This window comes from Strix aluco, chromosome 33 (assembly GCF_031877795.1).
Source record: "Strix aluco isolate bStrAlu1 chromosome 33, bStrAlu1.hap1, whole genome shotgun sequence".
Lineage (NCBI taxonomy): Eukaryota > Metazoa > Chordata > Aves > Strigiformes > Strigidae > Strix > Strix aluco.
This window is the reverse complement of record NC_133963.1, coordinates 3,228,596-3,244,050: the sequence shown is the minus strand read 5'-3', so window position 1 is coordinate 3,244,050 and position 15,455 is coordinate 3,228,596. Positions and strand designations below refer to the sequence as shown.

At 69.0% G+C, this 15,455-nt stretch overlaps 3 protein-coding genes across 3 annotated transcripts; 1 reads left to right on the top strand and 2 right to left on the bottom strand.

Annotated features, from left to right (window-relative positions):
* Window positions 1-255: 255 nt before the first annotated feature.
* Window positions 256-3,578, bottom strand: NKPD1 (NTPase KAP family P-loop domain containing 1). Its single transcript, XM_074810078.1, has 5 exons — window positions 3,486-3,578; window positions 3,314-3,394; window positions 3,009-3,153; window positions 2,331-2,462; window positions 256-1,889 (listed from the first exon to the last, which is right to left on the bottom strand). The coding sequence occupies exons 1-5, from the start codon at window positions 3,576-3,578 to the stop codon at window positions 256-258; spliced, it is 2,085 nt and encodes a 694-aa protein (XP_074666179.1).
* Window positions 3,579-9,797: 6,219 nt separating this feature from the next.
* BLOC1S3 (biogenesis of lysosomal organelles complex 1 subunit 3) lies at window positions 9,798-11,330 on the top strand. The gene is given in 2 exon segments (XM_074810161.1): window positions 9,798-10,029; window positions 10,032-11,330. Coding segments are annotated over 2 exon segments (501 nt in total). The 5' UTR covers window positions 9,798-9,962; the 3' UTR covers window positions 10,466-11,330.
* Window positions 11,331-11,646: 316 nt separating this feature from the next.
* CCDC61 (coiled-coil domain containing 61) lies at window positions 11,647-14,844 on the bottom strand. The gene is given in 15 exon segments (XM_074810007.1): window positions 11,647-11,897; window positions 11,983-12,040; window positions 12,186-12,249; window positions 12,346-12,424; window positions 12,536-12,600; window positions 12,720-12,789; window positions 12,868-12,958; window positions 12,960-12,987; window positions 13,057-13,139; window positions 13,236-13,353; window positions 13,439-13,567; window positions 13,666-13,823; window positions 13,915-13,997; window positions 14,083-14,243; window positions 14,755-14,844. Coding segments are annotated over 14 exon segments (1,272 nt in total). The 5' UTR covers window positions 14,231-14,243; window positions 14,755-14,844; the 3' UTR covers window positions 11,647-11,799.
* Window positions 14,845-15,455: the final 611 nt, after the last annotated feature.

Genomic DNA, 15,455 nt, shown 5'->3' with positions numbered 1-15,455 from the left:
TTGGGATCCCAGATGGGGGGGGGGGTGGAGTGAGTGACCCTCCGGAACCCTCTGGGTCATCTCGGGGCTCCCCCAGTCCCCTCTGCTCACCCCAGTTCCATCCCCTACGGACATTTTCACCCCCTTTTTAGAGATGGGGGAGGACAGGAATTGTCCCCGTCCCCAAACGGGTCAGGACAACAGGGCACGGGCCACAGGGACACCCTGGTGTCACCAACACCCCGGGCTGGTTCTGGGGGAGCCCCGAGGTCCCCGTCACTCGGTGGGGGGACACTGGACGCTGCGGGACACGGCGGTGGCTTTCTGCAGGCGGTCGAGGCCACGCAGGAGCCCCATCTTGTGCCGGATGGAGTGGTCCAGGTTGACGGTGACACCGAGGAAGGCGCGGGCGTCGCGGGCGGCGAAGGGGAAATCGCAAGCCAGAAAAGTTTGGAAGAGTTCGGGGTCCCCGTCCAGGCTGAGGACGTTGTGCAGGGGCTGCCGCAGGGCGCTCAGCTCCCCCACGTTCTCCTGGAAAATGCTCCACAGGGATCGTCCACCTAAATCCGGCGCCGGGTGGCTCTGCCAAGCGTCCTCCAAGCACTGCAGCACCCAGCTCAGCCGGCACGGCCACTGGTCGGCCAACACCACCCACGCCGCCGCGGCACGGGGCGAGGGAGTGCCGGGGGTGCCGGCGCGGTGCAGGAGGAGCCGCAGGGTGATGGGGATGGTGTTGACGATGCGGCGGACGTGGGTGCCGTCGGTGGGGAGGTAACGGGCCAGAGGGTCGGCGCCATCGTGGAGGCAGTGGAAAGCTTCGTGGATGCAACGAACGGCTTCGGCGTCCGCCTCCCGCCCAGTGGGAGCGGCCGGGACGTGCTGGCACTTGGCCCGGCGGCGTTCCACGTTGCTGGTGATGATGCGGTACATGAGGTCCTCCCGCGTTTGGACGGCGGCTTCCAGGCACTGGAGGCGGGAGCGGGCGCCCATCTCCGGGATGGAGAAGGGCAGCGTCACCGTCCGGTTGAGGTAGAGGTAACCGTTGTCGGCAAGACCCTTCATGCAACCGGTTTGCTCCAGGCAGGGGACAATGACGCTGGGGTCAACGGCCAGGATGAAGATGAAGGGGGTGTTGGCGTCGGAGAGCAAGGTGTTCATGGCGTTGAGGACGCCGGCCACCTTCTCCGGGTAGCAGATGTCCAGGCTGGTGATCTCCAGCACCACGCGGAGCCGTCGGCGTTCGAAGATCTCCATGAAGGCCAAGAAGTCGACCAACACCGCCACCTCGCTGCGCACCTTGCTCATGAAGCCCAGCTGGCTGGCAAACTTCTCGCTGTTGGTCAAGCGCTCGATCTTCTGCTTCTCACTGACTAACAGGTTCTTCAAGACGGAGACAGCTCCAAGCACCAAACCGGAACCGGAGAGGGAGGTGACGGCGCTCCCCACCACCTTCAAAGCGTGGTGGTCCTTGACGCCGGGCACCAAGAGGGCCACCAGTAGGATGGCGAGGCCAGCACCCAGGATAAAGAGTAGCCCCCAGAGCTTGAGGCAGGTGCCTGTCTTGAGCACCCACTCCTTCTGGCTGAAGCCGGAGGCGAAGCGGGGTCGGGTGCCCATCACATGGTAGACGCTGAGGGGCAGAGCCCCGAAATGGTGGCGGATGTTGTCGCAGAGGGTGGTGACCAAACCGGCCCAGAGCTTGTCGCAGCCGGCGTACTGCCAGGCGCTGAAGCGGATGAAGATGAACTCGATGTTCTTCCTCCTCAGGTGGCCCTCGGTGATGATGGGCTTGTAGAAGGCCAAGTACCAGAGGGCCAGGAGCAGCCCCCAGCCCTCGGGGCTCCGCGGTTTCTGGTGGCTCCGGCGCAGCTCGGCCTCCTCCCGCCGCGCCATCTCCTCCCGCATGAAGCCTGGGGGGGGGCGGGGGGATGAGGGATGGCGGGGGGAAGGGGGACCCCGAATTGGGGGGAGAAATGGGGTGGGGTGGGGTGGGATGGGATGGGATGGGATGGGATGGGATGGGATGGGATGGGATGAGATGGAGATGGAGATGGAGATGGGATGGGGTGGGGTGGGACGGGGTGGGGTGGGACAGGGTGTGGTGGGATAGGATGGGTACTGGTGCAACGGGGATCCCCAAAGCTGTAGAAGAAAACGGGGCGGAAGGACAAGCAGCAGGGACCCCAAATCCAGGGGTGAGGAGAGGGGAGCGGGACAGATGCTGCTACACCAGGGACCCCAAATCCAGGGCGCAAAGGGGGGAGGCTGGTGCCGTGGGGGCCCCCAGCACCTGGCCAGGGCTGGCTGGGGGGCTCAGCGGGGGTGGCACGTGGTGGCCCCGTGGCACCCACCGGTGACCTTGTCCAGCAGGGAGTAGAGGCGGTGGCCACAGGGCGCGTAGAAGCCGACGGTGACGGGGGTGGCCGTGTGGCACAGCGTCCTGGAGAGGCAGCGGCAGTAGATGTCATCCTCCGTCAGCGCCTCTGGGGACCAGGAGGGGACAGTGGGGGTCACCCCATGTCCCCCCTCAACCTCTGCAGGCACTGGGGAGCCCCCCTGCCCCCCCAACTTGAGGATGTGGGTGCGGCAGCAATGGGGAGCCCAAATCCTGGTGAGGGGAAACGGGGTGGGGAGAGCCCAAATCGGGGGGGAAGGACAGTTGGCCCAGTTGGGATGGGATGGGATTGGGTGGGATGGGGTGGGATGGGATGGGATTGGGTGGGATGGGGTGGGATGGGATGGGATGGGATGGGATTGGGTGGGATGGAGTGGGATGGGATGGGATGGGGTGGGGTGGGGTGGGGTGAGGTGGGATGGGACGGGATGGGATGGGGTGGGGTGGGATGGGATGAGGTGGGAATGGGATGGGATGGGATGGGATGGGATGGGATGGGATGGGATGGGATGGGATGGGATGGGATGGGATGGGATGGGATGGGGTGGGGTGGGATGGGACGGGATGGGCCCCCCGTGTAAGGCCCAGCCACCCCTGTTGCTCCCGTCCCCACGGTGCCCCCGCCCCCCCATACCTCGGTGCTCCCTGGGCTCTGCCTCCACAAAGGCGCCGTCACGGGTGGCGCAGGCGTCGCCCCCCGGGCCCAGGCAGGCCAGCCGCTCCTCGCAGCACCCTGGGGGGGCCGTGGGGGACCCCCCACACTCCGGCGAGCAGGGACCCTGCAGGGGGAGGGACAGGTGGCACCTGCTGCACCCCCGGGGACAGCCTGGGGACAGGGGGATGTGGGGACACAGGGACATGGGGACACCACGGGGACATGGGGACACTGTGGGGCCAGAGCCACCTCATGTTTTTGGTGGGGTTTTAGGGGCTTGGCACCAAAATGTTGCTCTTGACCTGGGTGACCCCGTCCTCATCCCTCAGGGCCTCGGGGACCCCATGTCCCCTCCCCAGGTGCCCCTGAGGGGTGGTAGGAGGGGTGTGAGGACAGACTGGGATGGACTGGGATGGACTGGGATGGAGTGATGAGGACTAACCAGGACAAACTGGCCTGCTGGTTACTGGGACCAGGCTGCAACTGGTGCTGGGGACACTGGGGAGCATGAGACAACCTGGACTGGGAGCACTGGTGGCTCTGGGACATCCTGAACTGGGGAGACTCTGCAAGAGCCTGGATGAAGGACACAGGGTCAGCCAGGACTGGGGACACTGGTGACCATGGGACAGCTGATACAGGGCACACCAGTGACCATGGGGCAGCCTATACTGGGGACACTGGTGACCATGGGACAGCTGATACAGGGCATGCCAGTGACCATGGGGCAGCCTATACTGGGGACACTGGTGACCATGGGACAGCTGATACAGGGCACGCCAGTGACCATGGGGCAGCCTGTACTGGGAACACTGGCCACCATAGCTCAGCCTATACTGGGGACACTGGAGGTCCTAGCCCAGCCTGTACTGGGCAATAATGGTGACACTGGTGACCCTAGCCCAGCCTGTACTGGGGACACTGGTGGCTGGGGCCCAGCACCACCCCCTGCAAGCCGCCCCAGGGCCACCCCCCAGGGGCCTTTTCCTGCCCCGTCCCCGTCCCCGTCCTACCCCGGGCAGCGCCGCCGGCTCCATCCCCGCCTGCCTCCGGCCACATCGGTCCCGGCCAGCTCAGCACCGGCTTTATACGGGGTCAGGATCCGGCCCTGCCACTGCGCGGCCGGGAGGAAGCGATTGGGTGTGGATGGGGCAGAAATTCCGGCTGCGCCGGCGGGAACTTCTCCTGAGTCAGGGCCCAGCAATGCCCGGCTGGCTCCAGCCCCATGGCGGGAGCGGGTGTGGGTGGGGATGGGGAGAGCAGGGGGTGAGGATGTGGGGACAGGGCAGGGGACCTGGGGGACCGACACGGGGGATGTGGGGGACAGGGATAAACCTTGGGGATGGGGGGACGTGGGAGAGGGAGGGGGCGTGAGGAGCCACGGGGGACACCAAGGCCACAGGATCCCCCCTGTCGGGGGCGCAGGGACAGCAGCTGCCCGAGACACGGCCACACCGTCACCGCCGTGACACCACCGTGACATCGCCGTGACATCGCCGCTTCCTGTGGCTCCTGCCAGAGGAACCTGCTGGCCCGGGCACAGATGGCACCTGTCGGCCACCAGCACCACTGACACTCACCGGCCACCAGCACTGGTGACACTGGTTGGCCACCCACCACGTCACCACAAGCGGGGTTTTCCACCCCAAAATCAGGTCTGGCCCCACTGACCAGAAAAGGGTTAATGGGGGACTGGATCCATCCAGGGGACATGGCAGGGAGGGGACACAGGGGATGGAGGTGACATGGGACACGGGGGGACATGGGGACATGGGGACACGGGGGACACGGGGCCATAACAGGCCAGGCCGGATCCTGCACGGGGGCGGGTGGCAGCGGTGGCATTTCCTCATGGTGGCCTTGGCCAAGCAGCCACATGTGTCACCAGGAGGGGGTGGCCGGTGTCCCCGGGTGTCCCAGCACCCCCCAGAATACACCTCCCCCCCCCCCCCCCCCCACCAGGGACATTGGGGATGGGGGCACCACGAGGATGGCAGGTCCTGGTGGGGGTGTCCCCCCCGGGCGGCTGGTGGGTCCCCAGAAGGACACGGGGACAAGGGTGATGGTGCCACCCTCTGCGTAGGTGCCACCGTGGAGAAGCGAAAGTGTGAGTGGGGGAGGACAGAGGTCACCGGGGAGGGACCACACCCGCCTGCGGGAGCACCAGCACCCAGGGACCCACCACCCAGCGGCCCCCCAACTCCCCAGGGACCCCTGGCCACCATGGACTCGCAGCCCCCCATCATCAACCCCGTGAGTGGGGCCCTATGGGGTCTATAGGGCCGGGGGGGGGGGGGGGTATGGGGCCAGAGGAGCTCTGTGGGGCCAGGGAAACCCTATGAGACTGCGGGGGAGCCATGGGGAGGGGGAACCCTATGGGGCCAGGGGCATCCTATGGGGCTGTGGGGGATCCTATGGGGCTGGGAGGGGTGGATCCTATGGGAAAGGGGGACCTTATGGGGCTGGGGGAGCCCCATGGGGCTGGCAGGGATCCTACAGGGATGAGGGGGATCCTATGGGGAGGGGGGACCCTGTGGGGACAGGGGGGACCCTATGGATCTGGGGGTGGCCGTATGAGGCTGGTGGGTCTATATGGGACTCAGGCGGGGGGCTATATAGAGTGGGGGGTGCTGTATGGGGCTGGGGGGCCATAGGGGGGTGCTTGGGGGGGGCAGCAGTGACCTCTGGGCTCGGTGTGTCCCTCCCGGGGCCACCGTGTGTGTCCCCCCCCATCCCTGTCCCCATCCAGAGCGTCCCCTTCCTGGGGTACATCTTCGGGGGGCTGAGCAGGGGGAGGATGGTGATAATCCAGGGGCAGGTCCGGCCCAAGGCACAGAGGTGGGTACCCCCCCCCAATACCCCCCCAGTACCTCCCAGTACACCCCAGTACCCCCCCAATACCACCCAGTACATCCCAGTACCCCCCAGTACCCCCCCAGTACCCCCCACTACCCCCCAGTATCTCCCAGTACCCCTCAGTACCCCCCAGTATCTCCCAGTACCCCCCAGTACCCCCTCCCAGCAGCCACACCCCAGGACTGGCCGGGTGCCATGGGGAAGGGCAAAGGTTCGGTGGCGGCAGGCGGGGGAGAGCACGGGGGGGTCCCCCAGCCAGGAAGGGGGGCGGAAGGTGCCCCCCAACCCCATGGAAATGGGGAGGTGGGGCAGGGGGTGCCCCAGTCATGGACTGGGGAGTCACTAGGGTGCTGGGGGTGGCAGGGGGGTGGGGGTGTCTGGGTGCCCCCCACCCACGGGTGCCCCCGTGGCAGGTTCACGGTGGCCCTGCGCTGCATGGGGGGGAACGTCGCCCTGCGGCTGAACGCCCGTCTCGGCTGGGGGGTCACCCTGGGGTGCAACGCGCAGCTGGGGAGGCTGTGGGGGCACGAGGAGCTCTGCACCCCCCCGCCCCGCGGCCTCAGCCCCGGGGGGGCCCTCGAGATCCTCATCAACGCCCAGGAGCGCGGCTACCAGGTGGGACCCCCCCCCGGCGTGGGGTGTCACCCCCCGCTGTGGGTGCTCCGACCCCCAGCACCCAGACGTGGGTGCCCCTCGCCCCCGAAATGGGTGCTCAGGCCCCCAGTACCCACCTATGGGTGCTCTGACCCCCAGCACCCAGACATGGGTGCTCAGCGCCACCGTGCTCCCAGGTGTGTCACCCCGCTGTCCCCTCTGTCCCCGCAGGTGGCAGTGAACGGGCAGCACGCGCTGGAGTTCCTGCACCGCCTGCCCCTCAACAGCGTCCAGGCCCTCGATGTCACCGGTGATGTCACCCTCACCTGTGTCACCTTCACCGTGAGCACCCCCAGCCCCCACCCTGGGGTGCTGCCCCCCAGCAGGGACCTCCAGGGGGGGCGGGTGGGGACATCTAGGGGCTGGGGACATCTGGGGGGGGGACAGAGACCTTCATGGAGACATCTGAGGGGGTTGGAGACATCCAGGAGATTGGGGACATCCAGGGGTTGGGGACATCCAGGGGTTGGGGACATCCAGGGTGGGGACAGAGACCTCCATGGAGACATCTGAGAGGGTTGGGGACATCCATGAGTTGGGGACATCCATGGGGACAGGAACTTCTGGGGGAGTTGGGGACCCCAGAAGATTGGGGACATCCAGCAGGGGAACAGAGACCTCCATGGAGACATCTGGGGCGGTTGGGGACATCCAGGGCTTGGGGACATCCATGGGGGCGGTCAGGGGACATGTGGGGTGGTGGCCCCGTCCCCACGCCCCATGACCCTCCACCACCCCAGCAGGCAGGTGCAGGAGCCGTGGCACCGGTGCTGCCCCCCCCGGAGACCCCCGTGAGTTTGGGGGTGGGGGTCGGGGTGCTGGGGCACCCAAGGGTGGGAGTGTCCCCCGTGGGGGTGGGGGTGCTGGGGGACCCTGGGGCCAGCCCATGGGTGCTGGGGGGGGGGAACACGAGGGTCTGTGGGGGGGTGTTTGAGTGGACAGGCCCGTGGGAGCACCCATGGGTCTCTCCTGCCGATCCCATGGCGCTCAGCACCCAGCAGGCTCAGCTGGGGGCACCCATGGGTGACAGGCGTGATCCAGGGGTGACCCCCCCCCAGCACCCACTCTCCCCCTCCTGCAGCTCCACACGCCGGTGACCATCAGCAGCCCGGTGAGCGCGGGGTGAGGGTGGGCGGCGGTGGGTGACGGTGGGGACGGGGATCCCCGGGGACTGATGGGTGTCCCCGCAGAGCGTCCCCCTCCACACGGCGCTGAGCAAGGGGCCCTCGGGCCTCATCCAGACCATCACCATCGTGGGCACCGTCCACCCCAACGCTGACAGGTCAGGGTGCTGGGGGGGAGTCAGGGTGCTGCGGGGGGTGTCAGGGTGCTGCGGGCGCGGGGGGGGGGGGGGTCAGGGTGCTGCAGGGGGTAAAGATGCTGCAGGATTTGGGGTGCCTGGGAGCCCAGGGCTGGGTGCTGGGGGGTCCAGGGCTGGGTGCTGGGTGCTGGACGGGTGCCCCCGTGGCAGGTTCCACGCCAACCTGTGGAGCAGCAGCTCGGGGGACGTGGTGCTGCACGTCAACCCCCGCCTGCGCGAGGCCGTGCTGGTGCGGAACACGCGGCGCTGCGGGTGCTGGGGCCCCGAGGAGCGGCACGTGGTGGGCGCCATGCCCTTCCAGCGCGGGCAGCCCTTCCAGGTGAGCCTGCGCCTGGGCCTGGGCCCAAGTCTGGGCCTGCAGCTGGGGCTGGCCCTGGTGGTGATCCCAGCCCTAGTCCTGGGCCTGGACGTGGTCCTAGTTCTGCTCCTGGTTGCGGTCCCAGTCCTGGTCCCAGTCCTAGTTCTGCTCTTAGTCCTGGACATGGTCCTGGTCCCAGTCCCAGACCTGGTCCTAGTCCTGGACCTGGTCACCATCTTGGTCCTGATCCCGATCCCAGTTCTGCTCCTGACTGATACTAACCCCAGTCTCAGTCCTGGTCTGGGACACAGGACTAATCCTGGAGCTGGTCCCCGCCCCTGTCCCAGCGCTGGTCCTGAACGTGGCCACCACCTGGGTGCTCGTCCTGAGCCCAGAGCTGATCCTAAGCCCAGTCCCAGCTGAGGTCCTGGTACTGGTTGTGGTCCCAGTCCCAGTCCTGGTCCCAATCCTGGTCCTGATCCCAGCGCTGATCCTGAGCCCAGTCCTGGTCCTGATCGTGGTCTTGGGCTCAATCCCAGTCCTAAACTGGTTCCAGTCCCAGTCCTGGTCCCATCCCAGCTCCTGCTCCTGGTTGTAGCCTGGATCCGGGGTGGGTGTTCCCAGGGCGGGTGTCCCCAGGGTGGGTGTCCCCGGGGGGGGGTGTGTGTCCCTGTCCCTGCGGTGACACCGGGGCCGCGCAGCTGGAGATCCGGCCGCAGAGCCAGGCCTTCGCCCTGTGGGTGAACGGGCGCCATGTCTGCGACTACGGCCACCGCCTGCCACCGACGACCATCGACCGGCTGGAGGTGTCCGGGGATGTCACCCTCGCCTGCGTCAAGTGCTGAGCCGCGCCCGGGGACACCCGCCACGGCCACCGGCCACCGGCCACCGGGCTCGGGGACGGGGGTGAGGGTGGAGCTGGGGGCAAGGACAGGTTGTCCCCTCTCTGTCCCCGCGAGGTGCCACCATCGACCCGCGGGGGCCCCATTAAACCAGTTGCCAGCACCCAGCGTGTCCCCGTGTCCTGGGCGGGGGGGGGGACAGCGGGGCCGCGCTGGGATGGGGGACGGGGGGGTGCCTGGGGGTGGGAACAGAGGACACCGGGGCTCCCCCCAGTCCCCCTGTCACCCCAGTGCCCCCAGTGCCCCCATCAACCCAGTCCCTCCCAGTCCCCCCAGGCCCCCCCCAGTCCCCCCTGTCCCCCCTGCCGCAGCGCTCCCCCCTCCCGCCGCCAGGGGAGGCCACGCCCCGGGCCCTCACCGCCGCCGTCCCGCGCATGCGCAGAGCGCTGGCAGCGCCCGGCCCGCCATGTCGGGTGAGGGCACTTCTGGGTGGCGGCAGCGCCGCCGCACGTGACGCAGCCGCCCGTCATGTGACCTGCGGAGGCGCCAGGCAGGAGGTGGGAGGTTTTGCAGGGGAGGGGGCGGGCAGAGCCTGAGGGGTTGGGGTCCCCGAGTGGGTCTGTGGGTGGCTGGGGGGTGCTGGGGGGGTCCCCGTGGGCTGGGGGGTTCCCGGGGGTCACTGGGGAGGGCTGGGGGGGTCCCCGTGGGGTCTGGGGGTGTCTGGGGAGTGCTACGGGGTCCCCGTGGGGCTGGGGGGTCCCGTGGGGCTGAGGGGGCCCCAGGGGTCACTGTGGGTTTCTGGGGGGGCCCCCGGGGGGCTGGGGGGCGTCCGAGCACGGAGTGGGGGAGGGCAGACACTCCGCAGGACCCAGGGGCCAAGCCCGGAGCACCCATCCCCCCCCGCCCAGGTTGGAGCCACTTGGGGGGTGCTGACCCCCCCATGCCCCCCCCCCCCCCAGGCCATGGCCGCCCCCCGCCCCCCCAGGGTGGTGCCGGGAGAAGCCTCTGAGAGCGACTCAGAGCCGGAGCTGCCGGGGGGGCGTCCGGGGGGGCCCCCGGCGCTGGGCTGAAGGTGCCGGGTGAAGCCTCCGAGACTGAAGATGAGGAAGAGGAGGAGGAGGAGGAGGGGGCGAGGCAGAGGCCGCCGCTGGCGCTGACCGAGGAGCCGGCGGCGGTTTGGGGGGGCGGCCGGGGGGGCCCCTCGCTGCTGCAGCAGCGGCTGCAGGAGGGCTCGGGGCGGCTGCGGGGGGCGGTGGGCAGCGCCCTGCGGCAGAGCTACGGCCGCGCCGCGCGGCACCTGGGGGGCCTGGGGGGGGCCCTGGGTCGGGCCCAAGCAGCCGCCGCTGCGGCCGCCCACTGCCTGCGCCTGGCTCGCCGCGACCTGCGGGCCGTGGCCGCCACCGTCGACATCGTCACCGCCTGCCGCCTCCTGCCAGACATCCGCGGGCAGCTGCCGGCGCTCTGACCCATACCAGGACCCGGCGGCATGGCCACCGGGATTGGGCACCGTGGCCACTGTCCTCGGCACCGGGATCGGGCACCGTGGCCACCACCCTTGGCACCAGGATCCGGCACTGTGGCCACTGTCCTTGGCACTGGGGATGCCACTGGGATTGTGCACTGTGGCCACCATCCTCATCACCAGGATTGGGCGCTGTGGCCACTGTCCTTGGCACCGGGATCAGGCACCGTAGCCACTGTTCTTGGCACTGGCATCAGGCACCCGTGGCCACCACCCTTGGGACTGGGATCTGGCACCGCCGCTACTGTCCTTGGCACTGGCGATACCACTGGGATTGTGCACTGTGGCCACCATCCTCGGCACCAGGATTGGGCACCGTGGCCACTGTCCTTGGCACCGGGATCAGGCACCGTGGCCACCGGGATCTGGCACTGTGGCCACTGTCCTCGGCCCCAGGATCCAGCACTGTGGCCACTGTCCTCGGCACCAGGATCTGGCACCGTGGCCACTGTCCTTGGCACCAGGATCCAGCACTGTGGCCACCAGGATCTGGCAGCGTGGCCACTGTCCTCATCACCGGTGGCCTCACGGTGTCACCAGCATCCTTGTGGCACCGCGGGCTCCCCGTCCCCCACAGGGGGTGGTCACCACCGTGAGTGCCGTTGTCACCGAGCCGTGGCCATCCCCAAAGCTGCCAGTGTGGCCACGGTGGCACCAAACGTCCCCCCGGGGACCTGCGTGCTCAGGTGACATCGTCACCAGTGTCACCAAACCGCAGCCCCGGGCCGGCTCCGGCCACCGTTGTCCCCAGATGCCACCGATGTGTGACACGGAGCCGAATAAAAGCCATGAGGGTGGCACAGCCACAGCCAGGAGCTTGGCCAGCGCCGTGGGGACAGCGGTGTCACCGCAGGGGGCACAGGGACACCCCGACATGGGGGGGGGGGGCAGACAGGGTAGAGGTGACACAGGGGTGATGGTGACCTTTGAACCAGGTGGCCCAGGGGACAGAACTAGAAGCCTGGGCCACATCCTCCATGTCCCCCAGGGCCTGGCACTGTCCCTTGTCACCCGCTGGTGTCCCCAGGGCATGCGGGGGCGGGGGGGGGGGTGGACGGGACACAGACGGACAGTGACAAGGGGGACACACGGGCCCCCACCCCCCCAAGAAGCAGGACGCGCTGTGGGGGCCACACAAGGGTTTATTGGGGGGGGGACACACTGGCCCCATGCCAGCGCTGTCACTCCCTGGGGACACAGGGAGGGGTGAGGGTCCTGGGGGGGAGGGTTGGGGTCCCCGGGGGGGGGTTGGGGTCCCCGGGGCGGGGGTTGGGGGGTCACGTGCGGGTGTCCAGCCTGTCCATGTACTCCTGCAGCGCCTGCAGCCGGGCATCGATCTCGGCCAGCTCGGCCGAGGGCTCCTCGTAGCAGTTCTCTGAAGGGGGGGGGCAGAGGAAAATGGGTTAAAAAAGGCTTAAATTGGGGTGAGGGGCACCCCAAAAATGGCGGGGGGGGCTCACCTTTACCGGTGGCAACGCTGCGCACGGGTGGCTTGCGGCCAGTGGCCGGGCGAGGGGCCTGGGGGGGTGGAGAGACAAGGTGGGGGTCCCAGCAGCGTGTGTGACCCCCCCCACCGCGGTCACCCCGCTTGAGCGGCGCGGGGGAGGACCCCGAGGAAAAGGGGGGGGCTGGGGGGGTCCCATGTGTCGGGGGGGGCACTCACCGCGCCAGGGCCGTTGCAGGACGAGGCGCTCAGGGGTGTCCGGGTGCGAGTTGCCCTCCTGCCCCTGCCAGAGGTGGGGGGGGGGGTTAAGGGGTGCTCGGGGGGGGGTAGGGGGCTCGGGGGGGGCTCAGGGGGGTTCAGGGGGGGCTCAGGGGGTTACCTGGGGGGCAGGGTCTTGGGGCGCTCGTCAGCGTCGCTGCCGGAGCTCACGGCCGAGCGCCAGCTGCGGAAACTTTCAGCTGGGGGGAGAAAATGGGGGAATTGGGGGAGAAAACGGGGGAGAAAATGGGGGAGTGGGGGGACCCCAGCACCCAGTGGGTGCCCCCCCACCCCACATGCCCCCCACTCACCCGAGGAGCTGCGCCCACGGCTCCTCGCCGGGCTGGTGCTGCCGAAAGCTGCTCCGCGCCGCTGGCTGCACCCAGGGGAGACGGTGATGAGAGGATAGGGGGGCCCCCAAGCGAGGAGGGAGTCCCCCAAGCGAGGGGGGGAGCAGGGGACAGGGACGGTGCCACCACCGGTGTCACCACTGACTTTTTGAGCTCCTGCCGGCGCTGCCGAGCCCTGACGAAGGCGGTGGGGTCGAAGCGTGGTGGGCGGGGGCCTGGGGAGGGGGTAAACTCTGTGTGTGTGTGTGTGTGTGTCCCCCTTCTCCCTGCGCCCCCCCAAAAGTGTCCCTCACCTGCAGGCGACGGGGACCGCGGCGGGGGGCGGCCCTGGCTGCCACCACGGCTCTCCCGGGACGCCGAGCGCGGAGCAGAGCCGGAGCATCGCTCCTGGGGGGGGCTGGGAGGAGGAACGGCTCAGGGGGACACCCCACACTTAGGGGGAGCCCCCCCGCGCCCCCCAGCACCCCCCAGCGCAGCCTCACCCCCTCCTGCAGGCGGCCAGCTCAGCCGTCAGGCTCTTCACCCGCCGCTGCAGCCGCTGCTCCGCTGCCTTCATCTCCGCCAGCTGCAACACGGAGGGAGGGAGGAGTTGTGCCATCAGTGGCCCCCCCCAGCGCCACCAGTAGCCCCCCCAGCGCCACCAGTAGCCCCCTTCCCGTACCTCAGTACTCAGCTGCTGGTGGTCGCGCTGGCGCTGGGTTTTCTCCCGCAGCAGCTCGTCCTCTGCTCGCCGCAGCGCCGCCTCCGCCGCCCGCTTCCCCTCCTGCGCCCGCTGCAGCCTGGGGAGAAAATAACAAAAAATAACAAAAAGTGGGGGTTTTGGGGGGGTCCCTCCGGTTTGGGGGGTCCCCAGGGGACGCTCACTTGTCCTGTAGGTGCTGGATCTCGGCGTCGCGGCGGGCGCGGAGCTGGGCCAGCTCCTCCCTCAGCTCCCGCAGCAGTGCGGCAGGATCTGGCCCCCCCGCGTAGGGCAGTGGCAGCGGGTAGTGAATCCTGGAAAAACCCATCAACACCCCCGCGCCAACGCGTGGCCCCCCCCAAATTGTGTGTGTCCTCCCCCCAGATTGTGTGTCCCCCCGCCGCGGCGTCACCTGTCGAACTCCACAGAGTAGACGAGCAGGAGGTAGCGCTTGGCGCCCAGTGGGGAAGGGGTGGAGGGGGGGGGCCGGGCGCTCGCCCCCGTCTTGCGGGTGCGCAGGGTCTGCAGGTCGGCGTAGGTGAGGAGATCCAGGCTGACGGAGGCGCTGCTCTGCGCGGGGAAAATCAAAATTTAATTCAAAAAATAAAAAAAAAGGGGGGGCTGCTCAGTGGGACAACCCCCCCTGTTCTGAAAGACGCACCCGCCGCAGCGCTGACTCCAGCATGCTGCAGAAAATCCCAAACTGCTTGAAATTGCCGGTTTTGTGCGTCAGGTCCTCGATGACTGCGAAAAAAAGGGGAGAATGAAAAAAATATTCATATCGGGGTGGGGTGGGGAGATCGCCTGCACCCCCCCTCCACGGACTTACAGGCGGCGTCGAAGTCGCCCCTCCAGCGCTCGGCGGTGCGGGCGGCCTCCACCTCCACCCCCAGCGCCGAGCGGGCGAGCGTCAGCCGCACGGTGTGAGCCCCGAGCCGGAAGGAACAGTCGGCCTGTAGGTACCGCGGCTCCTCCATGGCGGGGGGGGGGCTGCAGGGAGGGGGGGCACCCCCAGAGTTCAGGGGGGCACCCCCAGGGGTGAGGGGGCACCCCCAGGAGATGGCGGGGGGGTGACGCCAGGGAAAGGGGAGCCAAGTCCGAGCAGCTCGGAAGGGGGAGATTTGGGGGGGGGGGGGGGAATGGGGGGGGTGGAATTGCGGGGGGGGGGGCAGATTTGGGGGGTTCAAGGATGGAGCAGTGAGGGGGGCAAAGAGAGGGTGTGTGGAGAGCAGGGCTGGGGGGTGGGGGGGCACAGAGGGACACGGGGAGGGAAGTGAGGGCTTGGGGGGGCTGTTTGGGGGGGCAGAGCGCTGGGGGGGCTGTTTTGAGGGGTCCTGGTCAGGGGGGGCTGTTTGGGGGGGTCAGAGCGCGGGGGAAGCCCGGCCTGGGGGTGTTGGGGGCCGGAGAGCCCCCCCGGACGGTCACCGGAGCCCACCCCAGACGGTCACCGGAGAGCCCCCCCGGACGGTCACCGGAGCCTCCCTCGGTCCCGGTCACTCACCGGCGGCCGCGCTCCTCCGTCTCCTCTGTCGCAGCCCCGCCCCTTCCGCCGCGCTCCCCCGCCCCATTGGCCGGTCGCGCCTCGCTCCGCCGCCTCATTGGCACCAGCCACCGCCTGTCACCTTCCTCCAGGCGGCCGTTAAGCAGCGTCGCGCCCCGCCCTTGCTGCCCTCCAAGCCTCCCGCTCCTATTGGTTGTCAGGCGGAGCCCGTCTCCCGCCTCCGGAGAACTATTGGATGCTGCGGCTGTCAGTCATTCCCCCGGGAAGGGGAGGAGCCGCCCGTCCCTGTGGCGCCCCCTGCTGGGAAGGAGCCGGCGCCAGCCCCGCGGAGGCCCCGCCCCCGACATTGATTGATAGCGGCGTGGCACCGCCCCCTCCCATTGCTCCGTTCATGGGACTGGGGGAGCGCGGCGGGGGGACGGACCCCTGGGGCTGGGGGCGGGGACACGACGGGGAGGGGGGGCCCAGCAAGGCGGGGGGCAACCAGGGCCGGGGTGGGGGAGCAGGACCCCGGGACCCCCCAGCCCCGCTCCCAAAGCACCCCAATATTGGGGGTATCCCCCCTCAAATCGCAAAATATCACCCCAAAACGGGGCGCGAGGGGGCAGCCCCGACCCCCCCGATCGCCCTAGAATGTTGTGGGGAGGGACCGGCCCCCCCAGATATGGGGTGAGGGCAAAGGGAACCCCGGCAGTGCACCC